General features: G+C 41.5%; 1 protein-coding gene across 5 annotated transcripts in view; it reads right to left on the bottom strand.

Moving 5' to 3' along the window:
- The window catches only part of PTPRG (protein tyrosine phosphatase receptor type G), a 730,377-nt gene that overhangs the window by 41,551 nt on the left and 672,339 nt on the right, over positions 1-16,487 (bottom strand). For all 5 annotated transcript variants that reach the window (XM_029242114.1, XM_029242111.1, XM_029242113.1 and 2 more), the window contains one exon: positions 6,095-6,186. In XM_029242114.1, the coding sequence (XP_029097947.1) occupies positions 6,095-6,186 (92 nt within the window). The remainder of the gene's footprint in view (positions 1-6,094; positions 6,187-16,487) is intronic.

Below are 16,487 nucleotides of genomic sequence, written 5' to 3'. Positions count from 1 at the left end.
AAGGAAAGGAGGAAGGAAGGAAGGAAGGAAGGAAGGAAGGAAGGAAGGAAGGAAGGAAGGAAGGAAGGAAAGAAAAAAAAGAAGACCCACAGGCATTAATTCAACACACCTCTCTGGGAAAAGTGTGCGTTTCATGACAGTCCTTTATCTTTTCTTACTTTTACTAAATGTGATAAACTCTGATACTTGCTATTCTATCTAAAATGGTTATAACCTACAGTTTGGCAAATGCTGGTTTAAAGGGCCTTAAGGCTGCCTTTGGCTCTTTTCTCTAAAATAGATAATAAAACATGAGCACAGTGGAATGAGTCTGACATCTTAACATCTCCAAGAACAGAAGCAACGCTAGCCGTACTCAGAATATTTGCCTTTTAGAACTGCCTCGAAAGCCTGACGCGTGCTCTTCTGAATAGTTTCAGGGCCCGAAAACCTTTGAAAATGGATTTGTATTCTGGAAGACACTAATTCAGCCTGTACACAAATCCGTGAAATAAGCTGACGTGCTTTGGTTTCTGGGTTTTGAAGGTCATACCTTTGGCATGTACCTCTTCAGGGCTGAGCTGCTCAGATATCTTGTGCTGAGCTTTCAGCTTTTAGTACCTTAGTTTGAGATTCGCTTTGTTTATTGATATTTTTTGTCCCATTGTGTGGCTCTGGCCACACACTATGGACTGAGGTGGGGCCTCTATCATAGTCTAATGCAATTGACCAAGCCTGCGTGGGAGCAGCTGTCTGTACTGTTTAAAGCAGCCATTCAATATGGCCAATCAAACTCTTTGTTATCTAAAACTCTTGGTCTGATCCGTTGCCTCCGTTTCACTTTTCCAATTATATGAATGACAGAAAACAAAGGAGACTCATAAATAATGTTAAATCTGATTTTATGAGAACCCAAGGGGTTTGCCGATGGCCTTCTGATTTTGTCCTGTGGATAATAATGTCATCTGTAATTCCTTGCAGTACTACTGCCTGACTCATTTAGATGCTGATAGGATCACCTGATCCTGGAGTGGCTTTTCTCCATCAGAACTGGCATTTCAAAGTTAATGTGATTTTAATAGGTGTTAAAACCTTTTGAAGTGACACTGGCCGATGGAGTGTGTATAGTAAAGTTACCTGGTCAGCACCCTGATAAAAAGTTTAAGGTTTAAGCTTGTTTGTACTTTACTGTCTCTATAACAGAGCTGGTGTTCTCAAAATGAATATTCTGCGAAGGAACAGGCACACGATCACAGAAAAGAGCCAACTGAGAACAAGAGATTGAAAATAAAGTATAACTTAAAAAAGCAAACTAACAAAACCACTAAAAGTTGACAGACACAGAATTCTTGGGAGATGATACAGACTACATCACCTCCTGCCTGGAGTTGTGGATGTGAAAGGCTGTCCAAAGGGCACACGGTGACCTACTATCCTCCCATTCGGTAGCTCAAATGGAAAAAAATAAGCCCACCAGAACAGATCTAGAAATCTTTCAGATTACTCAGCTTCACAGTGAAGCAAGCTGAGAAGGAAATATTTTGGACCTGGTGACCAAGTGTTAGACCGAGTGCGTGTAACATTCTTAGTGTCTGAGTTCAGGCAGCCCACAGCTGTGTTCAGGGGACTGTTGTACACAAGGTTAAGTCATGACCACAGCTCAGGGCTTTGTTCAGTGTCGGACTCAGAGCTGGCCCTCGCCAGGTACTGGCCACACTCATCTTCCTCCCACCTCTACTCTCCTCCGCTCAGGCTACAAACTGCTGCTGCCCTGATTTTCTTCAAATGCTGCTTTGACTTTGCTGTTCTCTCACGCAGACACCTCTAGAGAGACGCCAGATTCCTTAGCCAGGCTTTCAAGGTCCCATCCTATTTTCCACCTACTCCCTTCCCAATGCCACAGAGTTTTAACTCTATGCCCCTTGAACAGACCGTATGACCACCTCCTGGCTCTGCGCTTCACTGCCATTTTCCTCGCTAAGAATGCCTGTCCTTCTCTCCCCCCTCCGAATCCATATGTCTTTATCTAAAATGACTGCCTTCCCCTCCAGAAAACCAACCCATCTTTGGAGAGTACATCACAGTGTCTATCATCCTGCAGCTGGTCTATAAAATAGAGTTATTTTTCCTGTACGATCTGTGAAATTTGGCTAACGCACGTTTTTTCTCACTCTTTGTAAAAACCTCAGCTTAACCAACTATGATGTTTTACATGATAAGGGTTTAAAATGTTTTCCTGTGGGACATCTAAGACCCACACTGGCATTCTGTCACCGAGGCTCCGGAAACTCGACGGGGCCACTTTCTGCCGTCCTGCAGGCAGCATTCTTTCCGCAGCTTTCCGCCTCTGTCAGGAACTCTTGCTATGTGTCATCGGCAACACGAGAACTCTGCATCTTACATAAAGCGATTGTGGCCACTGGTCCCTTGGCGTATGAGCTCAGGTGGACAAAGCTTTGTTCTCTTGATTTAAGATGAGCAACTGGCCCAAATTTAGCTCAGCTGGAGCTAATTGTAACGGACCTGATCCCCCAAAGGATCTTGTCAAGGGGTATTGGACCTCTGGCCTCATCTCTGCACTCAGCCTTTAAGCCTGTGCTGCTCCTGACCCCTGCCTATTAATTCTGTTGACCCACAGGGCCTTGGAGCTCCCCTGATCTTGAAAGATTATATGCTAGCATCGCGCCTCTAGAAGCCTCCTGGATTATGACTGGGGAGGCCGGGGAAGAGTGAGGTTGTAGTCAGCTAAGGTAGCCAAGGGAACAGTCACTGAACAGTATCCGGGCATAAGGATTGACGTTATTTCCCGTGACTGCAAAATCTGCTAGAGGTATAATGTCCCCAGCTTTTAACGGCCTCCAAAATTTATCTGACAAGGACCAAAAGCTTGCTTCCAGCATCACCTCTAAACAAAGACTCAAAATTACCAGTGAATCATTTCTCATTCTCCTCCAAGCAGCAAAGTTCTGAACATATGACAGCTATTCACCAAATTTGTTTTTTTTCCATTTCCCTCCAAGATTTGAAATCAAGATGGGGCAAACAGAACTTCTGCAGAAACACCCAATCAAACTACATAGGATCCTTTCTCCTTTGCTCTCCTCCAGAACTTCATTTCTGTATTAGCACTTATTTTGCTTTGCCCTCTTTCTACTTTAGCTGTGTATACTCTAGTCTTCTTCCCCCATCAGGCTGAACTCCCTGAGAGCAAGCTCTCTGTCCAATTCATCTGTGTGCCTTATACCATGTAGGTACTCGGTACCTGTGGAGAATAGTAGGTACTCAGAGAATGCTGGGTACTCAGTAACTGCAGAATGAGTTGCTTTAACTCCTCTTAGTAGGCAAATATTCACTGTGCGGTGGTTTCCTCTATAATCTTAAGATTAGTTCTTTGACTAATTTTAGGCCTCTATTCAGAGGTTATATAAGAGTTTTATAAGTCAGATTCTCAGCCCTCTGGGAAGGCTCTGGCCCATAAAGATCAGGTACTGGGCTCCCAGTACTCTTGGGTGCGGGGGGGCGGGGGGGGGCGAGAGGCTCCTTATTTTGACTGCTCCGCCCCCCCACTTTTTTTGCCAAGGAACTCACTGGCCCATCAGCTGCATGACCAGTTTTAGACAATCACTGATAATCCTGGTTATCTCTCCTTTGACTTCAGCTCATTACAGGCCACTACTTCCAGGAGAGTCTGGAGGGCATCCAGGTTAAACATGTGGGCTTGAGTCAGAAAGCCTTGGTCTTAAACCCTACTGCTGCCGCTTCCTAACTGAATCACCCAGTGCCTCGGTTTTCTCATGGGTGACTTTCCTCATCGGCAAAATAGGGACAATAAAATAGCGCGCACCTCATGGGGTACTTCTGAGGGACGGGCGAGATAACCCAGGCAACCGTGCCAAGTAGACGCCGGCCGTCGTTACTCCACAGAAAAGAAGTCTGAGGTTGAGGTTACCACTCTCTTAATATGAGGGCTTTGTTTTCTTGTTGTTGAATTACACAAAATCTCTCATCCTGACCTCCTTTTTACAGCCTATTACTATCTCTTGTTTATAAAAACAGCCTTGATCGCTTCTTACAGAGCCTGTTACCATTTTCCTTTCTAGCAGAGCTACCCAAAAGGAGTACCACTACTGTTTTAAAATACTTCAGATTCCCCCTAAATTAGATGATGACAGTACGTTAGTGAGCTTTTCTATGTCTCGCTTCCCCCTTTACATGGCTGTCTTACTATCCTTTGAAGGAGAAAGGATGCACTTCCTAGTCTGAATAGCCCCGATGTGAAACCTTTCAAACCAGGACAGACTGTGAAATAACGAGAGTAGAACAAAGCCTCCCTCCTCCCCGCCGTCCCTGTTCCAATCCTGAAACTACCAGAATAATACTTAAGCTAGAGAGTTCGATACAGGCGACAAAAGCTTCTAGCCACAGTTTTCTTTTTAGGATAGAAATAGGGTGCAGATGCCCAGGATTTGTTAACAGGCGTGATTTGATGCAGCGAAGCCCATTTTGAGTCAGATCAAGTTTACAGAGGTGTAGCTGATTATTTTGAATAATTAAATGGTGTCAAAACCAGCTGTGATGAATAGCACTGGGGTCTCAAATCATAAATAATTGAGAAGCTGGAGCTGCATTTGATCATCCTGATCAAATTCTCGTCTCTAGAGGATGGATGTTTGTCCCGAATACCATCAACATTGTTAAATGCCTCAATATTCTTGGTCAGTCATCCAGCCAACAGTCAATTGAACTAAATCACTTGAACACCACACACATGTGCTGTCCCCATGTGCTTTGTACTTGGACAGGCACCTTTTCTGGGGCAGCATCTAAGAGCCGCGTTAAACACTTGACGTGTTTTTGTTTGTTCCATGAAACACATGACTGCAGAATAAATCAGAGGGGTCCTCCTCTCTACCACCGTTGCTTTGCTTCTGCTCAAGAAATAAAACGAAAACAAAAAAGCTAGGAGAAGGACTTAATTTAAAACAAGCTGTCAGTATAACTGCCTTTAGGATGGCCTTTGGGGACTCCAAATTTGCACAGAGACAGGGGCTTCTGGTCCTCTTTTTGTCTCTCCTTCTCCATGCGAAATAACTGCACCTCCCAGCTGTAGGGCTCCTGGGCGATCTCAAAGGGCTTACCTTCCATTATTCCGTGTGATCCCCAGAACCAATTTCGTGAAAAGAGGTGGGCAGGTTAGCGCCATCATCGTCATTTCCATTTGAAAGCAGAAACGAGACAGAAAGGAATCGACTTACCCACAAAGCTAGAAGACAGCTGAGCTGCCATGAAAACTTGGCCTCCTCGGCACAACTCTTGCTGCCAGAGATGTGCCTTAGTGAAGCGCCTCAGTGAAGAAAAGGGCAGTCTGTTTAATAGCTCCTCATTGACACCCTGTCATTGCGGAGCTGGCACGGAACCCAGAGCTGGCAGGGTAGTGCGCGCTGCTCTCTACCTTGTTTCCTCCATCCCGGTTCTTAAAATCAGAAGGCTGCGTTCACCCACGTCTCCTCTCCAAGGATTAATAATCACGAAAACAGCCATCGACCTTTGCATGGGCTTAACAGTTAACCCAGCACTTTCCAGGATGTTAATCATTCGGTTTTTTTCCAAAATCGTTGGGGTTGGAGGTGACATCGGTGCCATTTTTAAAAATGAGGGAACTGGGGATCAGAAATGAAATGGCTGGCTCAAGGATAATAAAGGTCACTCCTGGTGGAGCCAGCTTCAGATCCCTCAGACCTCAAATCTGCTGCCTCTGCTATACCTTGTACATCCCAGAAGTGACACACGGAATGAGAAGCCCTGTCCTTTGCAGGATGACTGCTGTCCCAGTTAGAATGCAGATGAAGAGAGAATCTGAGGTTGCCTCTTTCCTGCCACTAAGTCTGTTCTTTCACAGAAGTGCACAAGCAACTCCCTTTCACCTCATTTTCACTGGGAAAAGAGGGCCTGTTAAAACTCTAAGTGTAAGGAAAAGAAAAAAAGACAATCAAGTCCCCACTTTCCTCAGTGACTGCTTCTGTTATGGTTGAAACACATTCACTTCAAGCTTACAAAAATCCCTGTGAAATGAGAGTTAGCTTTCAGGAAAGAAATTTCCGGTTTTGAAACATACCTCAAAATCCTCAGAGAACCCATGCTGGTTATTAGAATAGAGCTCACCAATGTGTTTAACAAACTGTTTGACAGGAATGGCTTCCATGTCATCTGTGGGAATAAAACAATATTCAGAGTCACAAAGAATACTTCCATAAACAAATAACACTGATAAGGGATTACTGAAGACAGATATTTGATTTTTGCAAAGAGTGATGTAATTGTATCACCTGAAATAGATGTCTTCAAGAAAAGCCTCTGGATTTACTTGACATTAGGGTCTCATTATGATTCTGAATGCCTAAATGCTAGGCTACATAGGGTTTTAAAAATGGTCTTAAACTATTACCTTTATTCTTTATGTTCCAGGCAACTTACGTAGTTAACTCACCACATCATACTCTTAACTAAAATTCTGAGCTTACCAAGGGTACTTATTTGTTAAGAAATGTTACCACACCCTACGTTTTTCAAAACCTTGCTATTCAGTGGGGTCCAACTTGAGGTTGGAACAACTAAGTCCTCTGTCTGACCTCTGAAGTCTAAGCAATCTTTTTACACAATTACAGACAGGTGCCACTGTACCAGCGGGCTTCGGGTACAATGCCATCTATGTTTAAGTGTTCACAATTTTCGTTCAAGACAGCTGTGTCTACACAATGCCAAATAACCAGTTTGATGGAATTAACTGGATTTTTTTTTTGGTGTTGACAGACTAGGTGTAGATTCAGGAAGCCTCCACATTGCAATTTATTTGTAGTGTTGTCACTTCAAAAGGGCATTTTCAGTTCCTGAGCCCCAAGTGTGTTTTAAGCCGATTTACCCAGATCCACTCTGCTACTTGACTACTGCCGGAAAACAGCCACACCCCGCTAACTGGAGCTCCCCAACCTCCTCCTTCCCTCCTTCCCTCGCCCCTCCCCCGCAAATATTTCCTTTTAAAAATACTCTGCTGAATTTGAGATAAACAACAGACATGACATTTACTTTATTCAGAGTGAAAGATCTTTGGCAAACGCACAAACATCTAAACTGCCACAGATGCTTTTCTTAGCAAAGGGTATGAAGATCTGTATGTGTAAATGAGGTCCTACTTTGGCAAGAATGTTATAGATCCAGGCCTGACAATCTGATTTCTCTTCATCTGGTGACAGTTAACATTGACTATGTCATTCCTTCTCTACTTTCTTTCGAGAGAGCAAAGCTCTAGGGTGGCTTTTTGCATCTATTGACATTTTCAAACTTGCATCATTCTAAAGCGGAAAAAAGCCTCTCTCATCTACTTTGTTTAAGGTGACTTATAAACGTTCATAATCCAAACTGCTTAGCAGAGGAATGTTACTTATCAAATAGGGGGTGCTCTGTACGTACAGAGTCTTTCTGTGTGAACAATTAAAGACCTAATCATTTTAATAGGCCACCTTATGAAAAAAATTGCCAAGTTATTTACAAATATTTCAGGATTGAAGATGTTCATGAATATGCAATCATTTTGCACGCCCAAGAAATCTATAGCTCCCATAATGATGTAACCAGCATTAACAAAGTAAGCCGAGCCAAAATGTTTCCCCAGAATATTTAGCAGAATGCACAGTTCAAGAAAAATTTCCCAAATTATCTGATCACTTCACTTAAAATGTTTAGAAGTAAGCAAATTCTACAATAATGATCAAGTGGCAAAGAAAAGACCTTAAGTTGAGAGAAGGACTAATGTGGACAAAATTGCAGCATCTCTAAAAGATTAACCCAAGAATAAACTCATCTTTAGACAAGAGGCAGCATACATAAGATGGGTCACAACCTAGCCCCACAAACACTCCAGCCTACAGACTGCAGGCAACACTTTTCTCCTGTTTATTTTGAAATGGAAGACACAATGCTGTTTCCAAGAGTAGAGTGACGTGGGGTTAATAGTATAATAGGCTGAGGGCAATATCTATTCCATAGTGATAGTTTAGAACTAACTGGAGATTCCCAATAAACTTATGGTGCCATGATTAAGCACATGGACTCTAGTTCAGAATAAGAAAAAACACATCAGCTTTAGAGGCGCTTTACTCTGCAAGGTACATACCACGGTGTTTTAAAGGGCATAGCCCAGCTCAAGTCGCTAAAAAAAAGCTTTCAGGTTAACAACTTATTATTTTTTCCTGCAAAGTGCTCAACCGTGCTATCCAAGCTAACGCCACACATGCCCAGAAATCAGCTGCTCTGCTCCCTCCACGGCTAGATGCAGCAAAACCCAGCAGAGCTTAGCATGATAATCGTACATGGAAATCACCGGCTCACTAGCCTCCAATTTGATCCTTTATCCAAAGAAGTCTAATCATACTCCTCTGGGTTTCCAGGCACCACCAGTAACATCGTAAAACTACCAGACAGGCAGACACACACACACACACACACACACACACGCTTTAGTGACCACCATCAGCAGCCCAGATAACACACTATTTGTCTTTCAATCAAGATAAATGAAACTGAGGGTCGGTAAATCTTTTTTTCCTCAATATTAAGATGAATATAAGGCTACAGCTAATTAGAAGCCCTAATAGTTTTCCTCTTATATCGTTTTTCTATTAAATTTCTCTCAACATGAGCCAGATAATTATAAAATTAACTAGCAGAAGGCCAAGCAATCAGGACAGCATCATAGACCTGATCTGTTCAATTTTTATCCAGAGAGATCCTGTGTTATAAGAAGATATCCATCTGTAAAATGTTATTTCCACCTATACATCTGAGTTTCAGTTAACAAACGTAGCAACTATTAGTAGCACTAACTATGGACCAGGCGCCTTCTGTGCCCTTTACATGTATTAACATGTACTCATTCCTCCCCAAAGCCCTAAGAGATAGGTACTATTTTCATACTCATCTTATAGTTGGGAACACAAGCTCAGAAAGATTAACTGAAGCCTGGAGTATGGCAGTGGAAGCTGGCCACAGAGACAAGGCAAAGAGTGCTCCGACTGGGAGAGAACAGCTGTTGTCTGGGTCACAGTGAACGGGAAACCACTGGAAGAGGCATTTACTGAGCACCTAGGGCTTAGCCAGACATTAGGGAGATGGTGTCTGCCCAAGGGCAACATTTGTTATAATGAACATAAGAAAGGAAGAGCAAGAACCGTGTGTCATGACACAGTGAGGATGAGTGCCATCAAAGGGATGGATTTGATGCCTTAGGTGAATATAAATGTTGCTGACACAGGGGTGATGGGGGAGAAACATAAAGAAAAGCAAAAGATGAGCTGGAATCAAAGTAGAGGCGTTTTCACTGACTACAGGTTAGAGGTTGGATTATCATGCTCTCGTGAAATGGTCTAACGATAGAGCCGATACAAATGTGAAGAGAGACCTTACTGATTGCCAGGGACTGTGCTCAATGCTTTTCATACACTTACCTTCACAAGAACTAGGTAAAGAGGATGTCATCGTCTTCATGTTACATGTAAGGAGACTGAGGCAACTTGTCTGAAGTGACACAATTACTAAGTGGCAGAGCTGAGATTTGAATTGGGTGTATTAAGCCCAAAGCCTGTGCTCCCATGCACTGGGACACACTGCCTTCATTCTCAGAGCACAGTTTCAAGGAGAAGCAAGGAATTAGAGTATCTCGGTTAATCTGGTAAAATGTTACTGTGGAATTCTGTGCCAATATTTTTACATATAGAGCTTTCAGATACCAAAGGTTTAAATTAGGCAAAAATGGGATAAGTACTGTTCCCACTGAATCACACCATTATAAAATATTTGATATAGTCAGTTGAGGCTCCAGAAAACTGGGCTGTTGTTATTAAATAATATCATTTATACTTTGTTCCAAGATTTTAGCCTTTTGTGGTTGGAATTAAATTTGGCGTTTCAGAGGTCTTTTATTTTGGTCAATCCACAACAGAGCATCCTCATGTACTACTTCTGATGAAGCCTGAAATTAGTCTCTGGTTTGTTCTCATCAAAAGCAGAGCATTAGAAGAGGGTGAACGTCTACTGAGAAGAAAGTAAGAAGGTGAGAGACTCCAAGGAGGAAAAAAAGAGCTGGTCAATGTTGACCTCAAATGCAAAACTGCAGGAAATAAAGAAAAATGTATGTGAACATGAAGAAAAGTTGCTTCTACAGCCTAAATGTCCATCGACAGAAGAATGCATGAAGAAGATATGTTCTATCATCTATTTATCCGCACACAATGGAGTACCACTCAGCCATAAAAATAATGAAATTTTGCCATTTGCAGCAACATGGATGGACCTAGAGATTATCACACTAAGTAAGTCAGAAAGAGAAAGACAAATACCATACGATATCACTTGTATGTGGAATCTAAAATATGACACAAATGAACTTATTTCCAAAACAGAAACAGACTCACAGACATAGAAAACAAAGGTATGGTTACCAAAGGGGGAAAGGGGTGGGGGAGAGATAAATTAGGACTTTGGGATTAGCAGATACAAGCTAATACATATAAAATATATATAAAACAGATATATATATATATATCAAGCTAATATATATAAAACAGATATATATATATATATCAAGCTAATATATATAAAACAGATAAACAACAAGGTCCTACTGTAGAGCACAGGGAACTATATTCAATATCCTGTAATAAACCATAATGGAAAAGAATGAGAAAAAGAATGAATATATATATATGTATAAAAGAATATACATATATATATATATATATATATATATATCTGAATCACTTTGCTGTACACCAGAAACTAACACAACACTGCAAATCACCTATGCTTCAAGTAAAAAAAATAAATAAATAAATGTTGCTTCCCAAATCTGTGGTTATGTCTCTGTTGTATTTACATCCTCAGAGCCATTAGAGGGCAATCACCCATGCCAAAGTTGCTTTCTCTTAATCTTAAGGAACAAGAGATTAAATAAACCAAAAGGGGAAAACGTAGCAATTTCTGGTTTGAAATTTGAAAGAAAAAATCAGCACCCAAGCATCCCTGAACATCCACCACAGGGAGGCACTGCAGAGGGCCCAGCCCAGTACACGGCTTGGTGGTAGGGTCTTTAGCCTGCAACTCAGTCAAATCGTGTAGTTGTTACTCTTATCTGCCACCATTGACGGAATGCTTCCTGTGTATCAGCCATCCAGAGGCAGTGGAGTAAGTGCCAAAAGCCAGAGCCGGTCTGCCCGGTGGTGTGACCTCACCTCTCTGTGATTCCCCTTCCTCGTCTCTAAATGGAAATCATAAGCACCTAACTCATAGAGCGTTATGCACAGTAAACTAGAGAACATAAGGACTTACAAGAGTGCTTGGCATTTAGTAAATGCACAAAGCTATGATTTACTGTTAGGTGCTAATCGCTTTACATGCATGATCCTATGATCTAGGGGCTGTCATGACCCCTATTTTACGGATGTAGAAAATGTGGCTAAGACAACCAAAGAACTTGGCCGAGGTCTGCTGTCATCATGAAGTGGCGGGGCCAGGCTGACTCCAAAGCGGGCTTCTTCCACCTTACATGACCTCTCTAGATCTTAAATGGAACATACAGGGTTAGAGAGGGCAGAGAACCATAGAATACATTTTAAAGAAGCTCTCCAACCACAACAAAAAAGGGCTGAAACGAATCGCTTTGGCTTTAAGGGTAAACTTCGGTTACCTGGAAAATTCACACTGATATTCTGGTCACCTTGATGATGGCAGGTAAATAAAGTGTCATAGGATATACCTCCCTGCCAAGATGCCTAGCTGTGGGGTTGACTGGCTTAAGGACTGTTTAAGAAAATACCGCTGCTTGCTTGTCACTCTGGCGGGCTGTGGGTACATATAAAATTACCATTAAGATTCTGGAGGGCCTTAAGTCACTTAGGCCAATCTCCATAAAGTTCATTTAACCCTTAGCAGTTCCTTCAACCCTATTCCAAATCCCAACCAAATCTATCTGAGGGAAGGGAGAACCTATAAAGCACAGTACTCGGGTCCAGTCAGTCGTGCTCAGACCTCTCTCCAACCCCACGCCCCGCAACTGGGCTGTTACCAGGGACTGCTAACCACCCCCGTAGTGGGCAGACCTCAATATTCGGAACTCGGTCCCCTTCTTATCTGCCCCCTCAGCCTCTCAGAGGCCAAGTTCAGGCCTCTCTCTGTGCTTGGCCATACCTGCGTCACCTTAGGAAGATAAAGCAAACAGGAAATAAAAGAAGATTATCAAGATTTTTAGTTCCTGACTTAGGACACAACCAATAGATTTTTGTCTAAATCAGACTCTTAGGATGCAAGGAGTGTTGTGGAGATGGGAACATTTTATTTCCTGCCATAAAAAGAAATCTCTTTTCATTTATGACACAATGAAGTCAATAAAGAAAGGGCTTCATTATAGTCAAAAGACCAATGAATCTCCTTTGGAGATAATCTCTGTATAAATAAAATATGCCAACAAGGTTGGTTTAATCCCAAGGGTTTTAAACTGCATGTTTAAAACCCCTTTATGTGCTGGCACCCTGCTGAAGCCAGTGACCTTCAAATTATTAATATGTATTTTAACTGCGGGAAAGGCATGAATCATTTCTGGATTTCTAAGCTACTGGTTAGCAGCAACATTTTGTTTTGTAATGCTCTTATTAGAAAGTTAGATTTTCTAATATCCAGAAAAAAAGCATTTATAAGGACATTTGTGTTTGACAACATGCACATTTGGAAAAGCCCTTTCAACAGGCTCTATGAATGGGCTAATTTCATGACCTGAGTTCTGGCTTTAAAAAGCTATACATAACAAAAATCTAAAAGAATAAGCGGTATAATACGGTGAATATAATTTGTAGATGACATATTGTATGTAAGGCTTCATTCATAACTACAGCAAAAATCTTATTCAAGCTCATTGTTTCAAAAGAATATCCCAAAGTGGGAAACACTAGATCTTGTAAAATACTTGTAGATGCTAAGAATAATATGGATCTTAAAGGACAGAAATTTGTGACTACTTCAATATCTTAGAAGACAGAACGCTAGAAGGGGGCTGATAGCTAGGTTATTACGTTCAATTACTCTTTATCCTCCCACAGTAACCATGGGAGACCAGTAAGCATGGAACATTTGATTTTGAAAACCCATTAGTGAAAAATATTTTCACTAGTATATTAGTGAAAGCCTGAAGTCTCTCCTTTCATTCTCCTGAAGAAGTCACAATTTAACTTAACTGGAAGAAAATCCCCCGCTTTTCTCATGCATCATACATGGAGCAGGTACCACAATTTAAACACTTCCTAATAAAAGAATTGATGTCACCTCTCTAGTGATTGGAACTTAACCTCAAAAGCACCTCTTTCCTGTTGGAGAATAATACTTTTGCGTGTGGAGTTCCTTCTCATGTGGCGGGATAACTAACCTTAGCCACCACACTGGCTTTACAATTTCCACATTTTACAGAGATGTAGGTGAGACCAGGAAAAAAAAATGTCTTAATTCTCACACCACTGTCTTTGCCAGTTAAACCAGAACACCCTGAAGATTCGAAATTCCTAAATTTCAGTTAGAGTTAGTAAAACTGATAACTCAAAATTCCTCAAAAATTCCTATAGACTGCGGTCTCCAAGAGACAAGTATCGAAAGGTTAGCAAAGGTTATTAGCAAAGCTTTCCTTAACGTTCCGTTTGTTTTATAATACTTTTTAAAAGTCAGCGTAACTCATTGACTTCACTTATGCTTTGGGATTTCAAGACCAGGGCTGTTTATTTGTGAATTTAAACCTCAGCAGAATCATTCAAAAGTTGGTGATTTAGTGTCTAAATTTATTCAACATTCAACATGCTTGTGAGTTGCTCCTCAAGGCATTTAAATCACACAGACCTACTTTTGCATAGGGAACGGAGATATTGGTGGTGGGGTGGGGGAGGAGTCTTTTTCTTAGGAAAGAAGAGACTAAATGACTAGGAAACAAAGGTAAGAGGAGAGATTTTATTTTTGCTATGGAGGAAACTTCAACAGAAGAATGATGAAACTCTCTCATGGAGGATGAAAGAGAATTTAATGGAAAAACAAGTGGTCAGTGCTAGTGAAAGAAGAAGAAAATGATAAAGAACAACAACTCAGAAACAATTTAAGACAACAGTTCACACGTATTTGAAAATGTCTTGATTTAATGAAGCAAAATCCAAATGAGGAGGCTGAGGTCTTGAGAGATCAGGACTGTCAGAGCAGCACGCCAAGAGGTGGCAGAGACATTTCTAAGCATCTGGACTTTGAAGTCACACAAAGATTCCAATGCTAGCTCCACCATTTGTCCATGTAACCTCAGGGAAATTAAATGATGTCTCTGAGCCTCAGTTTCTTCATCTGTGAAATGGGGATACTGATTGCACCTGTTTCCCTAAGGTTGTAGTGAAAAATGAAGCACGTAGTTTAAATCAATAAATGCTCAATAAGTATTAGATGACGATGATGATGTTTTCTGAAAAAGGTTAAGTGTAAAATAAGTTCTAGGATCAGAGTATATTACACATTTTACAATGATGACCTAGGAACTCTATTTTGCAACAGTTCAGTACCTGAATTTTCAGCCTCACCCTGTTGCCCACATTTTAAATCTATATAATGGTTCAGTTTACTGGTCGTTGTCTGGAAATACCTTTTTTAAAAAATCAGTCATAGCAAATGAGGGGTTCAAGTGATAAGTTGATACATCTAGGGCTCAGTAGTCTTTCTTATTAGGTTTTGAACAAAGATAAAATATAAGTGAGATCCAGTGGGCAGAATAAGTATTCCATGTAAGCTCTATAAATATCCTACTATTTTTAAGACACAAAAACAATTCGATGATTCTTAAGGTAAATCATTTTAAATGATCCCAAGGAGGTCTCCAAGAAAGAAAAATTGTGCTGAGACCTTTAATAGAGTGAAAAAAATGTGTGATTTCAAAAAAAATCGTGTTTTCCTTATATTGATTTTTCCTATGCAAGACATAGTTACACTGTAATAACTGGAAGAAACCTTAAGAATAAATACAATCATGGATTGTTAAAGTAAAATTACAAACTACTTTACAAATTTAACTATTAAATAGGGCTATGTACTTTTGTTTAAGAAAAATAAGAGATTGTGATCAAGTTGAAAGATTTTTAAAGGAAGGTCATGTAGGGTAACTTCTTCCCAGTTAAGGGTGAAATAAGTTTTCTGTCGAGGCATGCCCCTAGTGAAGGCTGTTGCTGGCTATAAAAACCTGAGAAAACAGTGAAAGAGCAGTCTCACTTTTGGTTTCGGCAGGTAAGTCCTTTCACGCCACACTGCATTACAGCATTTAAAGTAATTCATTGTCACAAACGTGTTACAACTCATCAAGGATGTACCTACTTAGTGCCAAGGGAGACCCAACTGGATACAATGGATTTCTCAGTCAATGGTGAATCTGAAGACATTTTTCCTTCCATGTACTTCTACCACCAGTGAGTAAGGATCAGGAGAAACTCACATGGAAAGACATGTCTTTGGGCTGTGAGTATTTAATAACTTGGTGATTAACCAGCCTGCTGGGAGATGAAGCAGAGAACATTCAAAAGCATTTCTGGTCCAAGACAGCTACTCAGAGGTGTGGCAAGGCAGGCACGATTGATGGCATTTTCTGAGGATTCTGGGGAACTGAAGTCCTAAAGTCCAAGCCCAAGAGCATGGCGAGGTCGGCTGCACCCAGTAGATGTGGATCAGTGTTTGGGACAGTCTTAACCTGGGGAGCGTGCAAATGCTTGCTCTCCATGGCTGCCGGGTTGAGCGATATCATGATTTGGGAAGGAAAGCTTCCACAGCTGACGCTTCTGGCTTCCTTTAAGCTTTCCAAAGTGTTTTGACACATACCATCTTATTTGATCTTTTTTTAAAAATTAATTAATTTATTTATTTTTGGCTGCTCTGGGTCTTCATTGCTGCATGCAGGCTTCTCATTGCGGTGTTTCTCTTGTTGCGGAGCATGGGCTCTACGCGCGTGGGCTTCAGCAGTTGTGGCACGCGGGCTCAGTAGCTGTGGCTCGCAGGCTGTAGAGCACAGGCTCAGTAGTTGTGGTGCACGGGCTTAGTTGCTCCGCCGCCTGTGTGATCTTCTCAGACCAGGGCTCGAACCCGTGCCCCCTGCATTGGCAGACGGATTCTTAACCACTGCGCCACCAGGGAAGCCCCTTATTTGATCTTTAACACCGCGCTGTTTACAAGTAGGGCAGATATCCTGCTCACTTTGCAGATTCTGGAAACTAAGGCTCAGAGAGGTCAAGGCATTGACCAAAGGTTTCATGGCGGAGGCAGGGCAAAATCCTTGGTGTTCTGATTCCCCAACCAGGGGGAAAAGAAACTAAAAACTGAAAGACAGCCCAAGAAGTATCTCAGCATTTAACCTTTGAAAATGGATTTCAATTGCCCAGCTACCCAACAGCTGTGTTTGTCAGCTG

This window comes from Monodon monoceros, unplaced genomic scaffold, assembly GCF_005190385.1.
Source record: "Monodon monoceros isolate NGI ecotype Baffin Bay Population unplaced genomic scaffold, NGI_Narwhal_1 Super_Scaffold_3, whole genome shotgun sequence".
Taxonomy (NCBI): Eukaryota; Metazoa; Chordata; class Mammalia; order Artiodactyla; family Monodontidae; genus Monodon; species Monodon monoceros.
This window is presented reverse-complemented; position numbering and strand designations above follow the sequence as displayed.